This window comes from Pinus tabuliformis, chromosome 6, assembly GCF_031772625.1.
Source record: "Pinus tabuliformis cultivar Carrire ecotype Pingquan chromosome 6, CPIR1, whole genome shotgun sequence".
Taxonomy (NCBI): Eukaryota; Viridiplantae; Streptophyta; class Pinopsida; order Pinales; family Pinaceae; genus Pinus; species Pinus tabuliformis.
This window is the reverse complement of record NC_142292.1, coordinates 163,201,871-163,217,668: the sequence shown is the minus strand read 5'-3', so window position 1 is coordinate 163,217,668 and position 15,798 is coordinate 163,201,871. Positions and strand designations below refer to the sequence as shown.

Below are 15,798 nucleotides of genomic sequence, written 5' to 3'. Positions count from 1 at the left end.
ACTTTATTGTGATTGGTGAGAAGCCTCTCATTCTGGTGCTGTATGTGGATGACTTGGTCATTACAGGTGCAGAGAGACTCATAGAGCACTGCAAGAGAGATCTTGCGACAGAGTTTGAGATGAAGGACATCGGCTTGATGCATTACTTTTTGGGTTTGGAGGTGTGGCAGGAGGAGGGGCATTTCTTCCTGGTGCAGGGGAAGTATATTGTGGACATCCTTAGTAAATTCCACATGGAGGATTGTAGACCCATGTCGACACCGATGATCACCAACTAGAAGAAGCTTCATGCTTCGGATTCCGAGTTGGTGGATCCCACATTGTATAGGTAGCTGATTGGTTCCTTGATGTATTTGGTCAACACTAGACCAGATATCTGTTTTGCAGTCAACACGATGAGTCAGTTTATGTGTGAGCCTAGGAAGGTTCACTAGGTGGCTGCAAAACACATTTTGCGATACTTGCAGGGGACAGTGGATTATGGTCTTGACTACAGGCAGGGAGATGGAGTGAGATTGGTAGGATACACTGATTCTGATTGGGCAGGTTGTGCTTCTGGTAGGAAGAGCACTTCAGGGTGTTGTTTTGGGTTGGGTTCAGCAGTAGTGTCATGGTTCAGCCGGAAGCAATAGTCAGTAGCACTGAGTTCAGCGGAAGCAGAGTATATGGCAGCCAGTCTAGCTAGTTGTGAGGCTATCTAGCTTCGCAAGATGTTGTTTGGCTTATTTGGTCAGCCGTTGAGACCTTCAATGATTTACTGTGATAATCAGAGTTGCATTAAACTCACGGAGAATCCAGTTTTTCATGACAGGTCAAAGCATATCGGGATCAGATATCATTTCATCAGAGACTATGTTCAAAAGGAAGCTGTGAAGCTTGAGTATATTTCCACTGATGAGCAAGTTGCAGATCTTCTTACCAAAGCCTTACCACGCGGCAAGCATGTCTACTTCAGAGACAAGATGGGTGTGGTGAGGAACACCTTCTTCGGTAAGAGTGAGTGTTGAAATTTGGTACCGGAGGACAGGTGGTTCCTTAAGGCTTTGATCTTTGGCCTAGGGAAAAGTGTCCAAAAGAATTTAATTTTTCTCCTAAAGTAACTTTATAATTTTTATAAAGTTAAATCTAATTTAAAAGTGACTTTAAGTGATAAAGTTATTAAGTCTAATTTTAAAGTGACTTTTATAAAGTCAATGAAAAAATTAGAAAGGAAAAGTGACTTTGGAAATAAATGACTAAGTGGGTCTTTATTAAAGTGGGGTGAATTAAAAAATAAAAAGTGAGATTTAAATGAGCATTTAATCTCAGCCTTAGATCTCAATCTATTTCAGCCATTGGATTTAGGGATCACCCAAAAGTCACTTGGATCACCCAAAAGTCACTTGGGGTTAGATTAAAGGAGGAAAAGGTCATTCATTCTTTCATGAGCAGATTGAGAGAAGGAGAGCAAGAGAGCAAGGGAGATTTCTGGACAGTGAGCTGCGGAATTTCGACAGCGGAGTTCCAACAGAGCAAAGTTTCAGCAGCGAAGTTTCAGCAGAGCGGAGTTTCAGCAGAGCGGAGTTTCAGCAGCGGAGTTTCAGCGACGGAGTTTCAGCAGGACGGAGTTTCAGCAAGTCTGTACAGTAGAGTTTCAGCAGAGCGGAATTTCAGCAAGGCCTCTTCAGCAAGGCTGAGTTTCAGCAAGGCTGAGATAAGTTGTAAAAGTTTGCTTGCTGATTTTTGCTGAATATTTCTCTTACTATAAAAAGGCATTTTCCAGAAGTAAAGAAGAGCTCTCAAACTGGTTTTCCCCAAGAGTTGTAGGGGGTTTTTCCAGGGTCACATTGACCAAAAATCTCAGTGTTTAAATGTGTTTTAATGGCTGTTTATTACTGCTGATTTTTATTACTGCAATTTCCAGCATTCTGTAAAATTTCCAGAATTTGTGTTTTCAGCAAATTTATTTTTTCCAGCTTGTTAAATGTATGGTTATGGGAAAGGGCATTTAACTATATGGGAGAAATAAGGAGAAACTTAAAACCGGGGTGGGAAACGAGAAATTTCTACACCGAAGTCAGTTTTATTGATCCTAGATCAGTTGGAGGTCATCCTAGCATAGGGAGTACAGTAGATACAATGATGAGTCCATCGGTAGTACTACTATGGTCCCTAACCCCACTTCCCTGCTCATTGATCAGATGAGAGGTACTTCCCATGAGTCCCAGACTGCATGGGTAGGATGCCTCGACAAGAGAACTAATCACCCTGTCCACAGGAGAATGAATCATCCTGTCCACAAGAGAACGAATCATCCTATCCCACGGTCGCCACGGGAGAACTAATCATCCCGACCCACAAGAGAACTAATCATCCCGGCCCACAGGGGAATTAATCATCCTATTCCACAGTTGCCACAGGAGAACTAATCATCCCGGCCCACAAGAGAACTAATCATCCTGTTCCATAGTTGCCACGGGAGTACTAATCATCCCGACCCATAGGAGAACTAATCATCTTGTTCCATAGTTGGCATGGGAGAACTAATCATCCCAGCCCACAGGAGAACTAATCATCCTGTTCCATAGTCGCCACGAGGTATCACATGGAAAGGTTGAACCTGTCACCCTGTACATAGTGCACCACCAGGGGAGGGTGAGTTGCCTTGTGGTCGTATGTCGCTCCAGTAAGTACCCCAAGCCCCCCAGAGCTCCCAAAGCTCATTGCACGCAACATGCAGGACCCTTTTACAAAGGTCTCTCAACGACTCCAAGTTGTTCAAGAAAATCACATATTTGATCTTTCCCTGGGGCTTTGACAAAGTGTCTGCAACCGATACATCAATTTCAATGCGATGAAGCCTCCTCGCTCATCGATTTACCATATCCCAGATAAGGTAGTATCTGATGTCCATCTGTTGGAGCAATCATCGAATACGGGATTCCTCAATAATCGAATCCCCCCTGGTTGTCACAAAGAATCACAGTGGTATTCATCATGTGTACAAACAGTTGGAACAATCATCGAATATGGGATTTCTCAATAATTGAATCCCCCTGGTTGTCACAAAGAATCACAGTGGTATTCATCATGTGTACAAATAGCTCACTGATGAGCTTCCACAACCAGGAAACTTCACACAAGATCATACTCGTAGCTATGTATTCAATCTCAGCGGTGCTTATAGCAACCAACTTCTGCTTCCTGCTCATCCATGATATCGAAGCAGAATCTAAAGAGAACCAACACTGAGAAGTGCTCTAGCGATCCTCCACAATGCCTTCCCAGTCAGCATTCAAATAATAACGCAACTTCATATTTCCGGCATTGTATCTCAATCCATTAGAGATTGTGCCCTGAAGATATCTCAAAAGATTCTTGGCACCAATCTAGTGAGGCTCAACCAAATATGAGCTCACCATGCTAACTGCAAAGCATATATACGGACGGAAGTTCAACAAAAACATCAATGCAGATGAGTTTATGAAACTTAGAGGCATTCCCAAATCTAGTCCGACATCATCACCATATAACTTCTAAAAGTTAAGATCCTCGGGGTGGTCACGGGCTTGCAGTTTACCATCCCACATCCGGAATCCAACTCCCTCTTATTTCTACAAGTGAGAGGGTATGCACCTATCAGAGATAGGTCATTCTCAAAAGGTGTTGGTATGAGAGGTCTATTATCCGCAACCTTCAAACAATGGTTTGGATCGGCTTCACTCTTAGTGAATCTCAGCTTCATCTGACAGTTATCAATCCTCTCATACTAAGCCCGGGGTGTTTTGCTTCAAGCCATAGAGGGCTTTCTTCCACCTACACACATGAGATTCCCAATCATGAATCTCAAACCCCTCGTGTTGTTCCAAACCTGTGGACCTTACATTGAATTCATGTATCCCTGTTACCATCTGACTCACATCAAGTAAGGCCCCATAATAGACCTCCGATGCTATAGATGAGATGTGTCAACTGACATGGTCCCCAATGGACCATCCTGCAACTTGGTACAAATTGCCAATCCTGAACCCACGAGTAAAAGCATCTTTGAAAATTCTATTTTCGAACACGTACCTTTCCATCGATGAATGCCACCTTGAAACCTTTGACTTCCATTGCTAAAATGGACACCAAGTTCTTCTTGCGATCAAGTACATAAAAGAGATTCTATAAATGAATCGGGTTACCCTTGTTCAATTCAGGGGTAACATTTCCTACACCCTTTCCGGGAAAGATGACATCGGCTCCAAGTATAATCCCACAATTGTTTCCATCTCTACCAAATTGGTGAGAGCACCCTTCTATCTGTTGAAGTGCCTTGGGGCACTACAATTAATAAGCCACTTTCCCAAAGAATCTGAAGGAGAGGGCCAATACAAGCTAACGCTTCTTTATCTTATCAGAAACAACATTTGATTCTTCATACCCGGCGTTCATTGATTTCTCTGAAGAGTCAGTTGTTTCCTTGATGACCTGCATTACCTGTCATTCCTCTGACCATTGAAGATGTCCCTGGAATGATTGTTATCATCATCAAGTGATGTGTCCCTGCCATTCGGACACTCCTTCGCATAATGGCCGAACTAGTTATCTGCCTTTCCTTTTACCCTGAGATCTGGTCTTCTCAATGAAGTGATCTTTAGATAGGCCATATTCTGATTTCACCCTCGGTGAATTTGAAGAGGGATGAGGAACCCATTGATCCTTTTGTCCTTTCCTAACTATCTTCGATGATTGCTTTTTCACTCTTGCTTGGGCTTTGTCTTTACCTCAGCTCTAATTCCATGTTAATTTTAAGTATGTTTTATGCTAAAGCAATTTATTTCAAATTTCATAGTTAGCTCAATATCTTTTCCAGATTAGCAATCACATCAGCATTAAAGTAAACTGCACATAGAAGATAAACATAAATCGTAGAAGACAAGCCAAGACAAGAGGACACAAGATGTGGCGCTAGCCAGGGACAAACCCCAATGTGGGGAAACCCTTTATCAATTCTTCTTATATGTTCTTCAATAGTTCGGCAGAGGGAGAGAAAGAGAGATAGTACATTTACAACAGAAGTCAACACTTTGACTTATCTAGATAAGAGCATAGATCATCTCTAACAAGATGATACATGAGATCATTTGAAGACATACTGCTTCAACTGATTCTCCAAAGTGACTCCCTCACCTATCATTGTGTTACATCTCGTCATCATGTTGCACCTTATCATGTAGCACCATGCTGCACATGCTTGTTGTACCATTGTGCCACTGCTGCACAATGTCATGGTTGTCCCATTGTGCCACTGCTGCACAATGTCATGGTTGTCCTATTGTGCCACTGCTGCACAATGTCATGGCTGTCCCGTTGTGCCACTATTGCACAATGTCATGGTTGTCCCATTGTGCCACTGTTGCACAATGTACTTGTTGTCCTATGTATCCACCATGAAACATTGCAACACTATGTACTTGTTGTCCTATGTGTCCACCATGAAACATTGCAGCACTATGTACTTGTTGTCCTATGTGTCCACCATGAAACATTGCAGCACTATGTTCTTGTTGTTGTCCCAATTGTTATTGCAACACCATGCTTGCTGTCCCAATTTGCAGCACCATGCTTGCTGTCCCAATTTGCATTGTTGTACCATGTTGTCCCAATTTTGCAGCACCATGCTTGTTGTAGCTTTCGGTCTCCTCAACGTGCCCAAACAATCACTTAATTTCCAGTGTTTAGTTCCTCATCTACTCGACCTTGCAGCATGCCCTCTCAGCCCTAAATCCTTGGCCCTCCATCCAACAATTCGGTCACTTGAAGTGGCTTGCGGCTAGGGCATCATGGACTTGTGGCTAGGGCAGGATAGACCAACGTTTAGGGCTTCTCCATAGGGCAGCGTTAGGGCTTCTTCATAGGGCAGCGTTAGGGCTTCTCCATAGGGCAGCGTTAGCTCTTCTCCATAGGGCAGCGTTAAGGATTCTTCCTCCTAGATTTCTCTCACACTAAAACCCAAGACAAGTGGAGAGAAATCAAGAGAGAAGTTGTGTGTAAAATGACTCTCAAGTCATCTCCTTTTATACTAAAATGTTGAGCACATGAGGGGTTTATTTGGTTGCTAGCCGAACTTGACGAATTGTCTTATAACACAAATAAATTCATAACTCCATGAATACTTATCGGAATTGGATGATCTTTAGATCAATCCTACATATTGTTATAATAAGAAATCGTAGTTCTTTAGGGTTTGTTGTTAATATCTAAAGTTATGTATTGAAACCCTAGATCTCTAACGTTTGGTAATTCAGGGTTTGTAAGCAAAATGATCGTAATAGTCATAGTAAGATCCTAGGAATGAGACCCTAGGTGTATATTCATTTGTCTGATGGAAAACCTTCTCTGACGAAAATTGTTGTATATCTAACTTTGATGTATCAATGTTTGTGTCTTGGGTTTACCTAGTAGAAATTGTTGCGAGATGCTAGTGCTTGGTTATGAAATCCTAGATATATGTGAGTATGCTAACTTAACTGTTGATACTCATGTTTTGATTTGTAAAATCTAGGGTTTGTAACAGAACCCTCATAGGGATTGATGTTCTAGGAGATAATGATATTGTTTTTGTTTGTTGATATGAATTTGTTTTGATGATAAAATCTAGGGTTTGCAACATACCCTAGTAGTTTGTTATACAATTCTGACAATAATATTGAAGCTCTAGATGTATAGTACTATGATTGGATTGTAATTTGATTGAATTGTCGATATCTAAGGCTTTGTGTCTCGATAATAAACTCTAGGGCTCTATGACAAAACCTAGCTAGAAATTGAAGTTCAGTATGTAAAAGATGTCTCTTATATCAATTATGAACCTAACTAGGCTTAGGTATTTGGTGTCTAAAGTTTGAATGTTTAAATGCTTCCATTATATTAATATGACTTAGTTAACTTCATGCTTCTGTTGCACTTGCTATTAAGGTTTTGCAAGTACATGTCTTCAAGATGTTGAACATGTTTTGTAATTAAAGATGAGCATGATGAAGGAAGCTATAAGAATGATGATGATCAAGATAGCATTGATGCCATGAGAAATAATGAAGCCATGAAAGGTTCTCGAAGAAGGAAGTGGTTGATCTCCCTAAGTTAAGAGGTAGTCTGGATAGAAGAAACAGTAGATCTCCCCAGTTGAGAGGGAGGGCATATTATGACAGTCAATACCTTGAAGTAAGTGAAAGTACTACAAATGAATGCTTGTGATTCATGAAGGTACAATCAAAAGACCTGAGAAGTATTGAGGTTGTATTTGATGATGCTGAAGAAGTGAAAAGCTTCTGACAAGATGTATATGGAATAACCTAATATGATATAAGTAGTATCTGAATGATTGAGGACCCCAAAGGTTTGTATTTACTTGTATATATATTTTTGAAAGTTTATTATTGATTGGGGTTGTGTTTGTACAGGTAAATCTCTCCATAAGAAGGTTGAACACTTTAAAAGCAAGCTTGGACAAATGGATATATCTGGTTTAGTTTATACGGAGAGATGAAGCATCTAACGACAAGATGCTTGGGAGGACATTTGGACAGCCTATGTGCTGATGTCTAGATCCCGAGGAGGGAGGGTGGCGTTGGTCATGGAGCTCCGACCTTGGATACTCACCTAGATCCCTAGGTTAGTGGTAGAGCTTAAAAGCCTAATGGTACCTAGTATGGATAAAGCTGGAGTCCCCTTAGTCCTACCCGAAAATAATACCCTGGTCAGGTATCTAGTCTGTAGCACGAAGTGTACTAGAACTCTTCGTAGTTCATATCATTTTGAGATCTTCCATATGTATGTAATTATGAATACCTCCCCAATTAAGAGGGAGTGTTGAAGAATGTAACTAGTGTCGATCTTCATAATTGTATTTGAGTCATGATGTAATGTATTTGTCAAAAGAAAGAAAAAGAACTTTTATTATAAATAAAATTGACTTATTAAAGCATGGGTTTCATGCTTGGGTCAATTGTTTTTAGGTCAAAACCTTCATTGAAGGCTTCTAGGGTTTTTTCAAATGTCCTTTTCCATGTCATAATGTAAAAGACCCTTCTTGGGGTTCATTTGTCAAGAAAGAAATTTATTTTAATATAAAATATGTCAATTATGCCTCATCCACCAAGTTGACCTCAAACTGGACAAGCCGTCCTAACTAAGGGGCAGAAACTCCTATATAAACACAACAACGTGACCTCATTTGGAGCACTCACTCATCAAGTTCGATCTGCAACTTCTGGAGCCAAAAAAAGTGTAAAATTCTAAGGAAAAAGAGAAAATGACTAGCGAAAAAGGAGGAGATCTCTATCAAGCACAAGAAGTCGAAATTCTCTCCCTCTCACACACACCTGTGAAGTTGTTGAGCTGCTAGAAGGGCCGAAACCCTTGTTTTGTTGCTAGGCCTAAATTCTGTTGTTGGGGGTCGAAGTTCTGAAGCTGGAAAGTCGAATTTATGGATTGTTGTTGGGTTGAAGCTACTTAAGTGTGTTGAATCATATTGGAAAGTTGACTTGGTGGAGGAGGAAGGTCTATTGGTCTAGGGTCTTGGTCTATCTCATCTTGATTTGAATCTACTAAAGGAAGAGTTTTTACTAGGTTTTCCCCTATAAAGGGGTTTTAGCCCTCGCTGAGTGCCTACTTTTGGGATCCATGATCTTCATGTTTTTACGTTGATAACTGCTTGATGAAAAGATAAAAGAAGAACATAAGAATATCACAAATAATTATCAACATAAGAAAATATTTCAGACTTTCTGATTTTCTAACAAGAGGCATACATCGAACAACCAAAGGTTTTGACTTGTTCGAAAATAAAAACTGTGTGCAATTTGAAGAAAGCTCAGTATGTATTAAAACAACCTCCAAGAGCTTGGCATGCCTCTTCAACAACAGGGCTACAAAAGATGGGTAGCTAACAAGAATCTCCACATCAAGATGGAAAAGGACAACTTATTGATTAAACTTGTATATGTGGATGATCTCATTTTTGGAAGCAATAACGATGATATGAGTCATGGATTTGCTCAAGAAATGTCAATGATTAGAGAATTATCCTTCTTCATTGGACTACAGGTTTCTCAAACCAACAAAGGAATATTCATTGGCCAAACCAAATACCTCAAGGAGATGCTCAAGCAATTTGGGATGGAAGAATGTGCACTAGTCAATACCCTATGATTACAAGATGCAAGTTAAGCAAGGATGATGTATCTCGTAAAGTCAATTCAACACTTTACAAATCTATGATTGGGAGTCTATTATAATTTACGGCTTCGAGACCAGACATTATGCAGCTAGTTGGAGTGGTGATTTCAATCAACACCAAAGGAATCACTTATGCCACTGGTAAAAAGGATATTTCGATACTTAAAGGACACACTAGATTTTGGGCTTTGTTATCCCAAGAGTACAAATTTCACATTAACAGTATACACAAATGTTCATTGGACAGGTAGCATTGATGATAGAAAAAGCACCAGTGGGAGTCCATTTTTCCTGGGAGGTTTCCTTGTATCTTTGTCAAGCAGAAAGCAATCATCAATTTTTCTTTCTACAGTCAAATTCAAATAAATAGCAGCAACAAACCATTGTACCCAAGTTCTCTGGATGAAACAAAATTTACAGGACCTCACAGTGGAATATAATCAGCGCATTGTTATTTTTTGCGACAACACTAGTGTAATCAATATCTCAAAAACTCATGTCATGCACTCAAAAACAAAGCATATTCCAATCAAGTATCATTTCCTCGGAGAACAAGTCACCAAAACGAATGTCAAGATGGAATATATTGGTACCAAAGAACAAAGTGCTAACATCTTTACCAAAACTTTGCCTAAAGAAACTTCTAAATATCTCAGGCAGAAGTTGGGATTGATCCTCCTTTTTCTCAATAAAGGAAACACAAACTCAAGGGGAGCACCCTTTGTTATTGATGCCAAAGGGGAGAGAATGCAAACAGGGGAAGCAACTAATAAGAAGTATGAAGAAAAAGCAGACTGGGGGAGCAGCGATCGGAAGAAGCAGATATCAAAGTATTGTCATCAATAACAAAGGGGGGAGATTGTTGAAAATGGTTGTTATTGATGTCAAAGATTGTCCAAGAGGAATTACATAATCAAATAGCATATTCCAAGACCTTTCCAACGGTATATGGCAGTCCCTCCAATTCCACAGGAATAAGAAGATATGAAATATTTTGATTAGATGACCAAACCAAAGTACAAGCAAGCCCCATTTTGATACACCCTATCTTTAAGGCATTTTTACTCCAATCACCTAGCTCAAATGGGAGCATAGGATATGGTTGAAATCTTATTCCAAGACATTTCCAGCAGTATATGGCACGCCTTCTAACTCCTCATAGTTGAGGAAAAATGAACTTTTTAATATTCACTATGCATTTTGCCAAATGTACTAGTCAGTCCAGCCAATGGACAAGTCGGCCCAAACCCAGCATCCAAATGCACTATAAATAGGCCTAAGAAGAAGCATTTCTAACCAATCGACTCAAGAATTCAGTTCTCTGTTTAGAAGAGAGAAGGAGCAGGTCCAAATTTCATACTTCGTGAACTGAGAAGTGATGTGAAGGCGAGCACTTTCTATGGAAGGGTTTTGGCACATCTTTTGAAGGGTTTTTGGCATTGTTCTTGGGAAGGTTTTTTGGTTTGCTTGAAATTTGTTTTTCAAGGCTGAGTATTGTTGTTTGAAGGTTGAATTTCAGGGGATGAGTTCCGCTATTTGATGGCCAAGTTTGAAGGCTAAGTTCTGCTATTTGAAGATCTAGTTCAGGCTTGGTTTGAAGACCAGGTCGCAGTGTCATGAATGCCAAGCTTAGGACTGATTTGAAGTCCAAGTTCTGGTGTACTGAAGACTGATTTCAGGTTGGAGCCTGAAATTACTGCAAGATGGTGCTTACTGAGGATTTATGTCCTCATCTTCTTAACAGGTTGGAGGCTGCAATTTTTTGTAAGATGGTGCTTTCAGAGGATTGGTGTCTTCACAAGAGATCGTAACAAATTAAAGATTGTTTTCAAATATTTCTTCTTCAAATTTTGATTTGTACTTTAATCTTTGTGTTCATGCATTGTGGATGATTGATTATGTGATGTGAATTCAGTTTCAAGATTAACTAAGTGAAAATATGTCAAAAGTAACGAAATACTGATTCACGTGCCTCCCCCGACCCCCCCCCCCGCCCCCTCTTAGTATTTCCAACACCCTTTAGTTACAGCTGTTTTTAAGATTGTTTAATGTTTAACACTTGTGCATATTGGACTAGTCACTAAACAATAAAGGTAACTACCATGCAGACATCAAGACTGGCACATTGCAAGGAGCATTTTTGAACCATATAAGCCATATTGGATATAGAATGCAGTAACTAGAGTCTCCTTACAAAATCTTATCTCAGAAAATGTAAAACATAATAACCATCCCCTATTAAGTTAACCTCACAATACCCAAAACACAAATGAAACGATACAACTCAAACTTGTTGTATTGTGTAATTATCACCAGGTTTGCACCTAGGATGATATGGTAATTCAAAAGGTGTCTCCATATAATTTAAATAGAAGTACTACATGCTAACAATCTTCAAAAAGAGCCAGAGAGCAAAAGAAAAATACCTCTCGACTAATTATAGCAATGGCAGGCACAGGCAATAACCATGGAGCTTCACCAAACCAGGCAATTTCTGGAGGCCTGGTACACAATAACACTAAACTGGTGGCAACTATAAGCTGCAAATAATTTAGTTAAAAAATAAGTATGATTATAAACTTTGCAAGTAAGCTACATAGCAGAATATTATAACAAAAACAAGATGCTGCTGAAATTGAATGGTTAAGTAAAGCTTTGCACAAATGGAGATCAAAGACTCATAACACTATATCACCATTGAGTAAGTTCAAATGCTCAAATTCCTTGTGAAATCAAAAAAAAAAATAGAATTACTTGCATGACAGTAGCCCTAAACATGAAACAAAAAGGGCAGTTTTCCATCTTTCCTTCCTCTGTTTAAACATTCTGTTTCTAAAAGGTTAGTGGATTATGGTCAACAATGGGCATAGACACCTAATAGTATTAAATTCCTTTTTAAAAGGCACAACATTAACTGTAAATAAGATTACATAAAGCTAGATGTGCCTACCCTTTTGAACGCAACAGCCAAAAGTTCAATATACATGTATTGGATTAAATTTCTTAGATTGACGGTGGCCTACAAGCATTTCAATCAGTTTCACAATTTGTAGGTACACGTTAAGCATTGGGTACAATTCATCCAGTGTTTCTGCAATGTGGTTCTTCCAATTTGCAACAGGGAGGCATGTATTGAGAAAAAGCACCTCAAGTGTGTTTCTATCAGTTAATGGATGGTGATTTTACAGTAATTTATGGTTTTGCAGCAAGTGGTGGTGGCCATCTTGAATTATTGAAAGTTGTGTTTACTGTTTTGAAGAATCTCCATTCTTCACCACAACCAAAGCATTTCTCCAACCCAACCACAGAAGGCAAAGCCAAGACCATTTGAAGCAGGGAGCAGGAGCAGGAAGCGGGAAGCCGGTTGCAGGACTGGGGAACAGGAGCAGGAAGCACAATTTTTATAAAAAACTTCTGGGAGCAGAGCATTTCAGGAGCAATTTTCAAAAAGCTTCTAGGAGCAGAGCCATTTCAGGAGAGGTTTTTATATAATACATATTTTAGTATATTTTGATGCACATATATTCAAAAAAAAGACATGCAGAATGCTGAATTGGCTGCATAAAACATGAAAGCACAGATTTAACTATAGCATTAAAGATGATCAATAAAGTATCAACCATTTAGTACACATAACATCAATTATCTAATAGTTATAACTCATAACATTGTCATCAAATGATCAATCAATCAACCTTCAAGTTTTAGCACATAAAATTTGGCATCAACAAATTGTAACAGATAACATTAACCACAAAATGAAACAGAGCATCATATTCCCTACCAAAGAGTTGTGAGATGCAGTCAACAGTTCAAAGGTAACCTCAATGTTCAAAGGTCAAACTTAAACTGTCACATAAAATTCACAAAATAGGCAATAATAAAGAAAAAGTACTGAGTTCTAAACAATGTTGCACTAATCGTTATTGGGATAATATCGGCGCGAGGAAAAAATCGGAAAAAATCATAATAATCGGGGAAAAATCGTTTGGTACAAAAACATTCATTTTTTTTTCAATTCTTTTAATATCTAAACCATCTACAACATAAAATAAATACATTGACACGTAAATATGATAAAAGAACTAATATATAAGATGTTTAATATCATTTCTAGTGCTAAAATCACACATAACAGTGAATCATGTCCTGAATAGTAAGTCCTGACTCCTGAGTCCCAACTCAACCTCAAAATATCAACAAAAAATATAATAATGTATCTCATATCATGAGTCATAATGTCATATACAATGAAATGAACCAAATAACTAAAGTCTAATACTACTGATTTCCTTTGCCCCTCTAGATGTAGATGTCAGTGGAGTTGGCAGGCCGCAGTAGACTATGGAGTCTGTTGTGCTCTAGAAGCTGAAGAACTAGGAGCTACAGGAGGTAGACCACGTCCTCTACTTGTGACAGGGGTAGCTTGGGTCACCTCCTCCTCAAACAAAACAAAACAAAAAAAAATATATATATATATATATATATATTTCCCCAAGATTTTTCCCCAAAAAATCGTGATTTTTTCAAAAAAATCACGATTTTATTGTTTAGTTGAAATAATCGCGATTAAACGATATAATAGCGATTATTTCCCGATTAGTGCAATACTGGTTCTAAAGACCACTTCTAAACAGGAAAAAGGCAAATAGATCTAGTATCTACAAAGCCTTCTTCTTTCCATGAGAAACATCTAGTTTCTTTTCACATGATATATGAACAAGAGTAAGTGTATGTGCAAATGTTCGTGGAATACAACCAACAACTAGATGACCCCCATGCAACACTAGACACAGTGAAGCTAAAGGCAAATCTCCTACATCTAGAAATCTATTAGTGGATGGAGGTGGCATCTAAGCTCTCTTAATATGATCACCATCATGATCAACCAACAATTCAAACTCCAAGCACTTTAAAACTATGGCTATTGTCGCCTAAAGTGAACACCTAAAACCAATGTTGCACAAAGCGGGGACGAAACGGGGACGTTTTTTGGAAGCGGAGACGCAGAAGCGTCATTTTCCAAGAATCTAGGAAGCGAAGCATCTGCGATATATATATATATATATATATATACAGTGTTCCACGGGGACGCGTCCCCCAGGGTCGGGTGCGCACACCCCTCGCACCCCACGCACCCGGGACGGGGGGATATCTGGGGAAACGTTTCCCCACGTCCCCCTTTTGGGGAGACGCGGGGAGACGCAGTGGGGACGTTTCCCCAGTGTGGGGGGCGCGACTCCCCAAAAGGGGGACGCCCAGGCGTCCCCCCTCAATATGGGCTATGCGTCCCCCATTAAATTTGCTTGTAAACAATGATTTATGACAAGGAAAACCTAGTATTTGACCATATTTCCCTACTAAAGCTATGCAATTCATGGTAATGTTAATTATTAAAGTAAAAGTGACCTTCTCCCTTATCTTTCATTTTCATCCTTTTACTTAAATTTTTAACATTACCATGAAATGACTCAGGATGTTTGAGAGTGGTTTTGACCTCATTGGATTTCATATGGAGAAAATAGAATTTTAGATCTCACTCAAAATCCAGCAGACTTAACAATTTTTCAGGAATTCAGGATTTGATGGATTGCAATGTTTCCATTGCATTTTGTCATGTACAAGGGTATGGAATTTGTATTTAATCAAGAGCACCAAGCCCTCTTTGTACTTTAGAGTGACTTTTAGACCCATCACTCCACTGTTTTTGAATTTTAGTTATATCAATTTACTATTCCAGTATTCAGATTTCAATATCTATTATAATCTATTTTGCTTAGTACCAATTAGATTCTAGAATGATGAATGATGAATTCTAATTTTAAATCAATTTAGAATCTAGAATTATGAATGATGAATTTAATTTTTAAATCAATGTAGATTCTAGAATGGTGAATAATGAATAATGAATATGGATTGGAGTATTTCATTATTGAATCTTGTGGTCTATGGATGAATCATGTATGTATTAGTAAGGATGATGAGTATGGATCAATGTATTTCATTATTTAATTCAATTATGTATGTATCATTGTATTTATGCTTTCATTATTGAATATGAATTTGAAATATATATATATATATATATATATATATTAAAAAGGAAAAAATATATATACCCCGACGTCCCCCCTAAATTTCCCTAAAATTTGAGGGTACTCCCACACATCCCCCTTGTGCGTCTCCCCGCACCCGCGTCTCCCCGTCCCGGAGTCTTGGTGGAACATTGTGTATATATATATATATATATATATATATATATATATATATATATATTCAAAACTTGCGTCTGCTATATTTATATTTTTTTGCTATATATATTTTTTTGCACTTTTCTATATATTTTTTTTTATAATTTTTTTCGGAAGCTTGACGCTTCGTATGGTTGAAGCGTCGTCTGAAACGCGTTTCGGAAAAACCGAAACACGTTTCGAGCACACACTTCCTGAAATTTCCAGGAAGCGTGTTTATCAGCCCGAAACGTGTTTCGGACAGCGCTTCCCCCATGCATCCGTACAGATCGCGGATCAAGGTTTTGATCCTCGGGGGGGGGACGTTTCTTGCAACACTGCCTAAGACCAATGTTTTAAAAAA

At 38.9% G+C, this 15,798-nt stretch overlaps 1 protein-coding gene across 1 annotated transcript in view; it reads right to left on the bottom strand.

Annotated features, from left to right (window-relative positions):
• The window catches only part of LOC149257888 (CDP-diacylglycerol--glycerol-3-phosphate 3-phosphatidyltransferase 2-like), a 116,323-nt gene that overhangs the window by 47,508 nt on the left and 53,017 nt on the right, over positions 1 to 15,798 (bottom strand). The window contains exon 4 of the mRNA XM_089414558.1: positions 11,631 to 11,744. Within this exon, the coding sequence (XP_089270684.1) occupies positions 11,631 to 11,744 (114 nt within the window). The remainder of the gene's footprint in view (positions 1 to 11,630; positions 11,745 to 15,798) is intronic.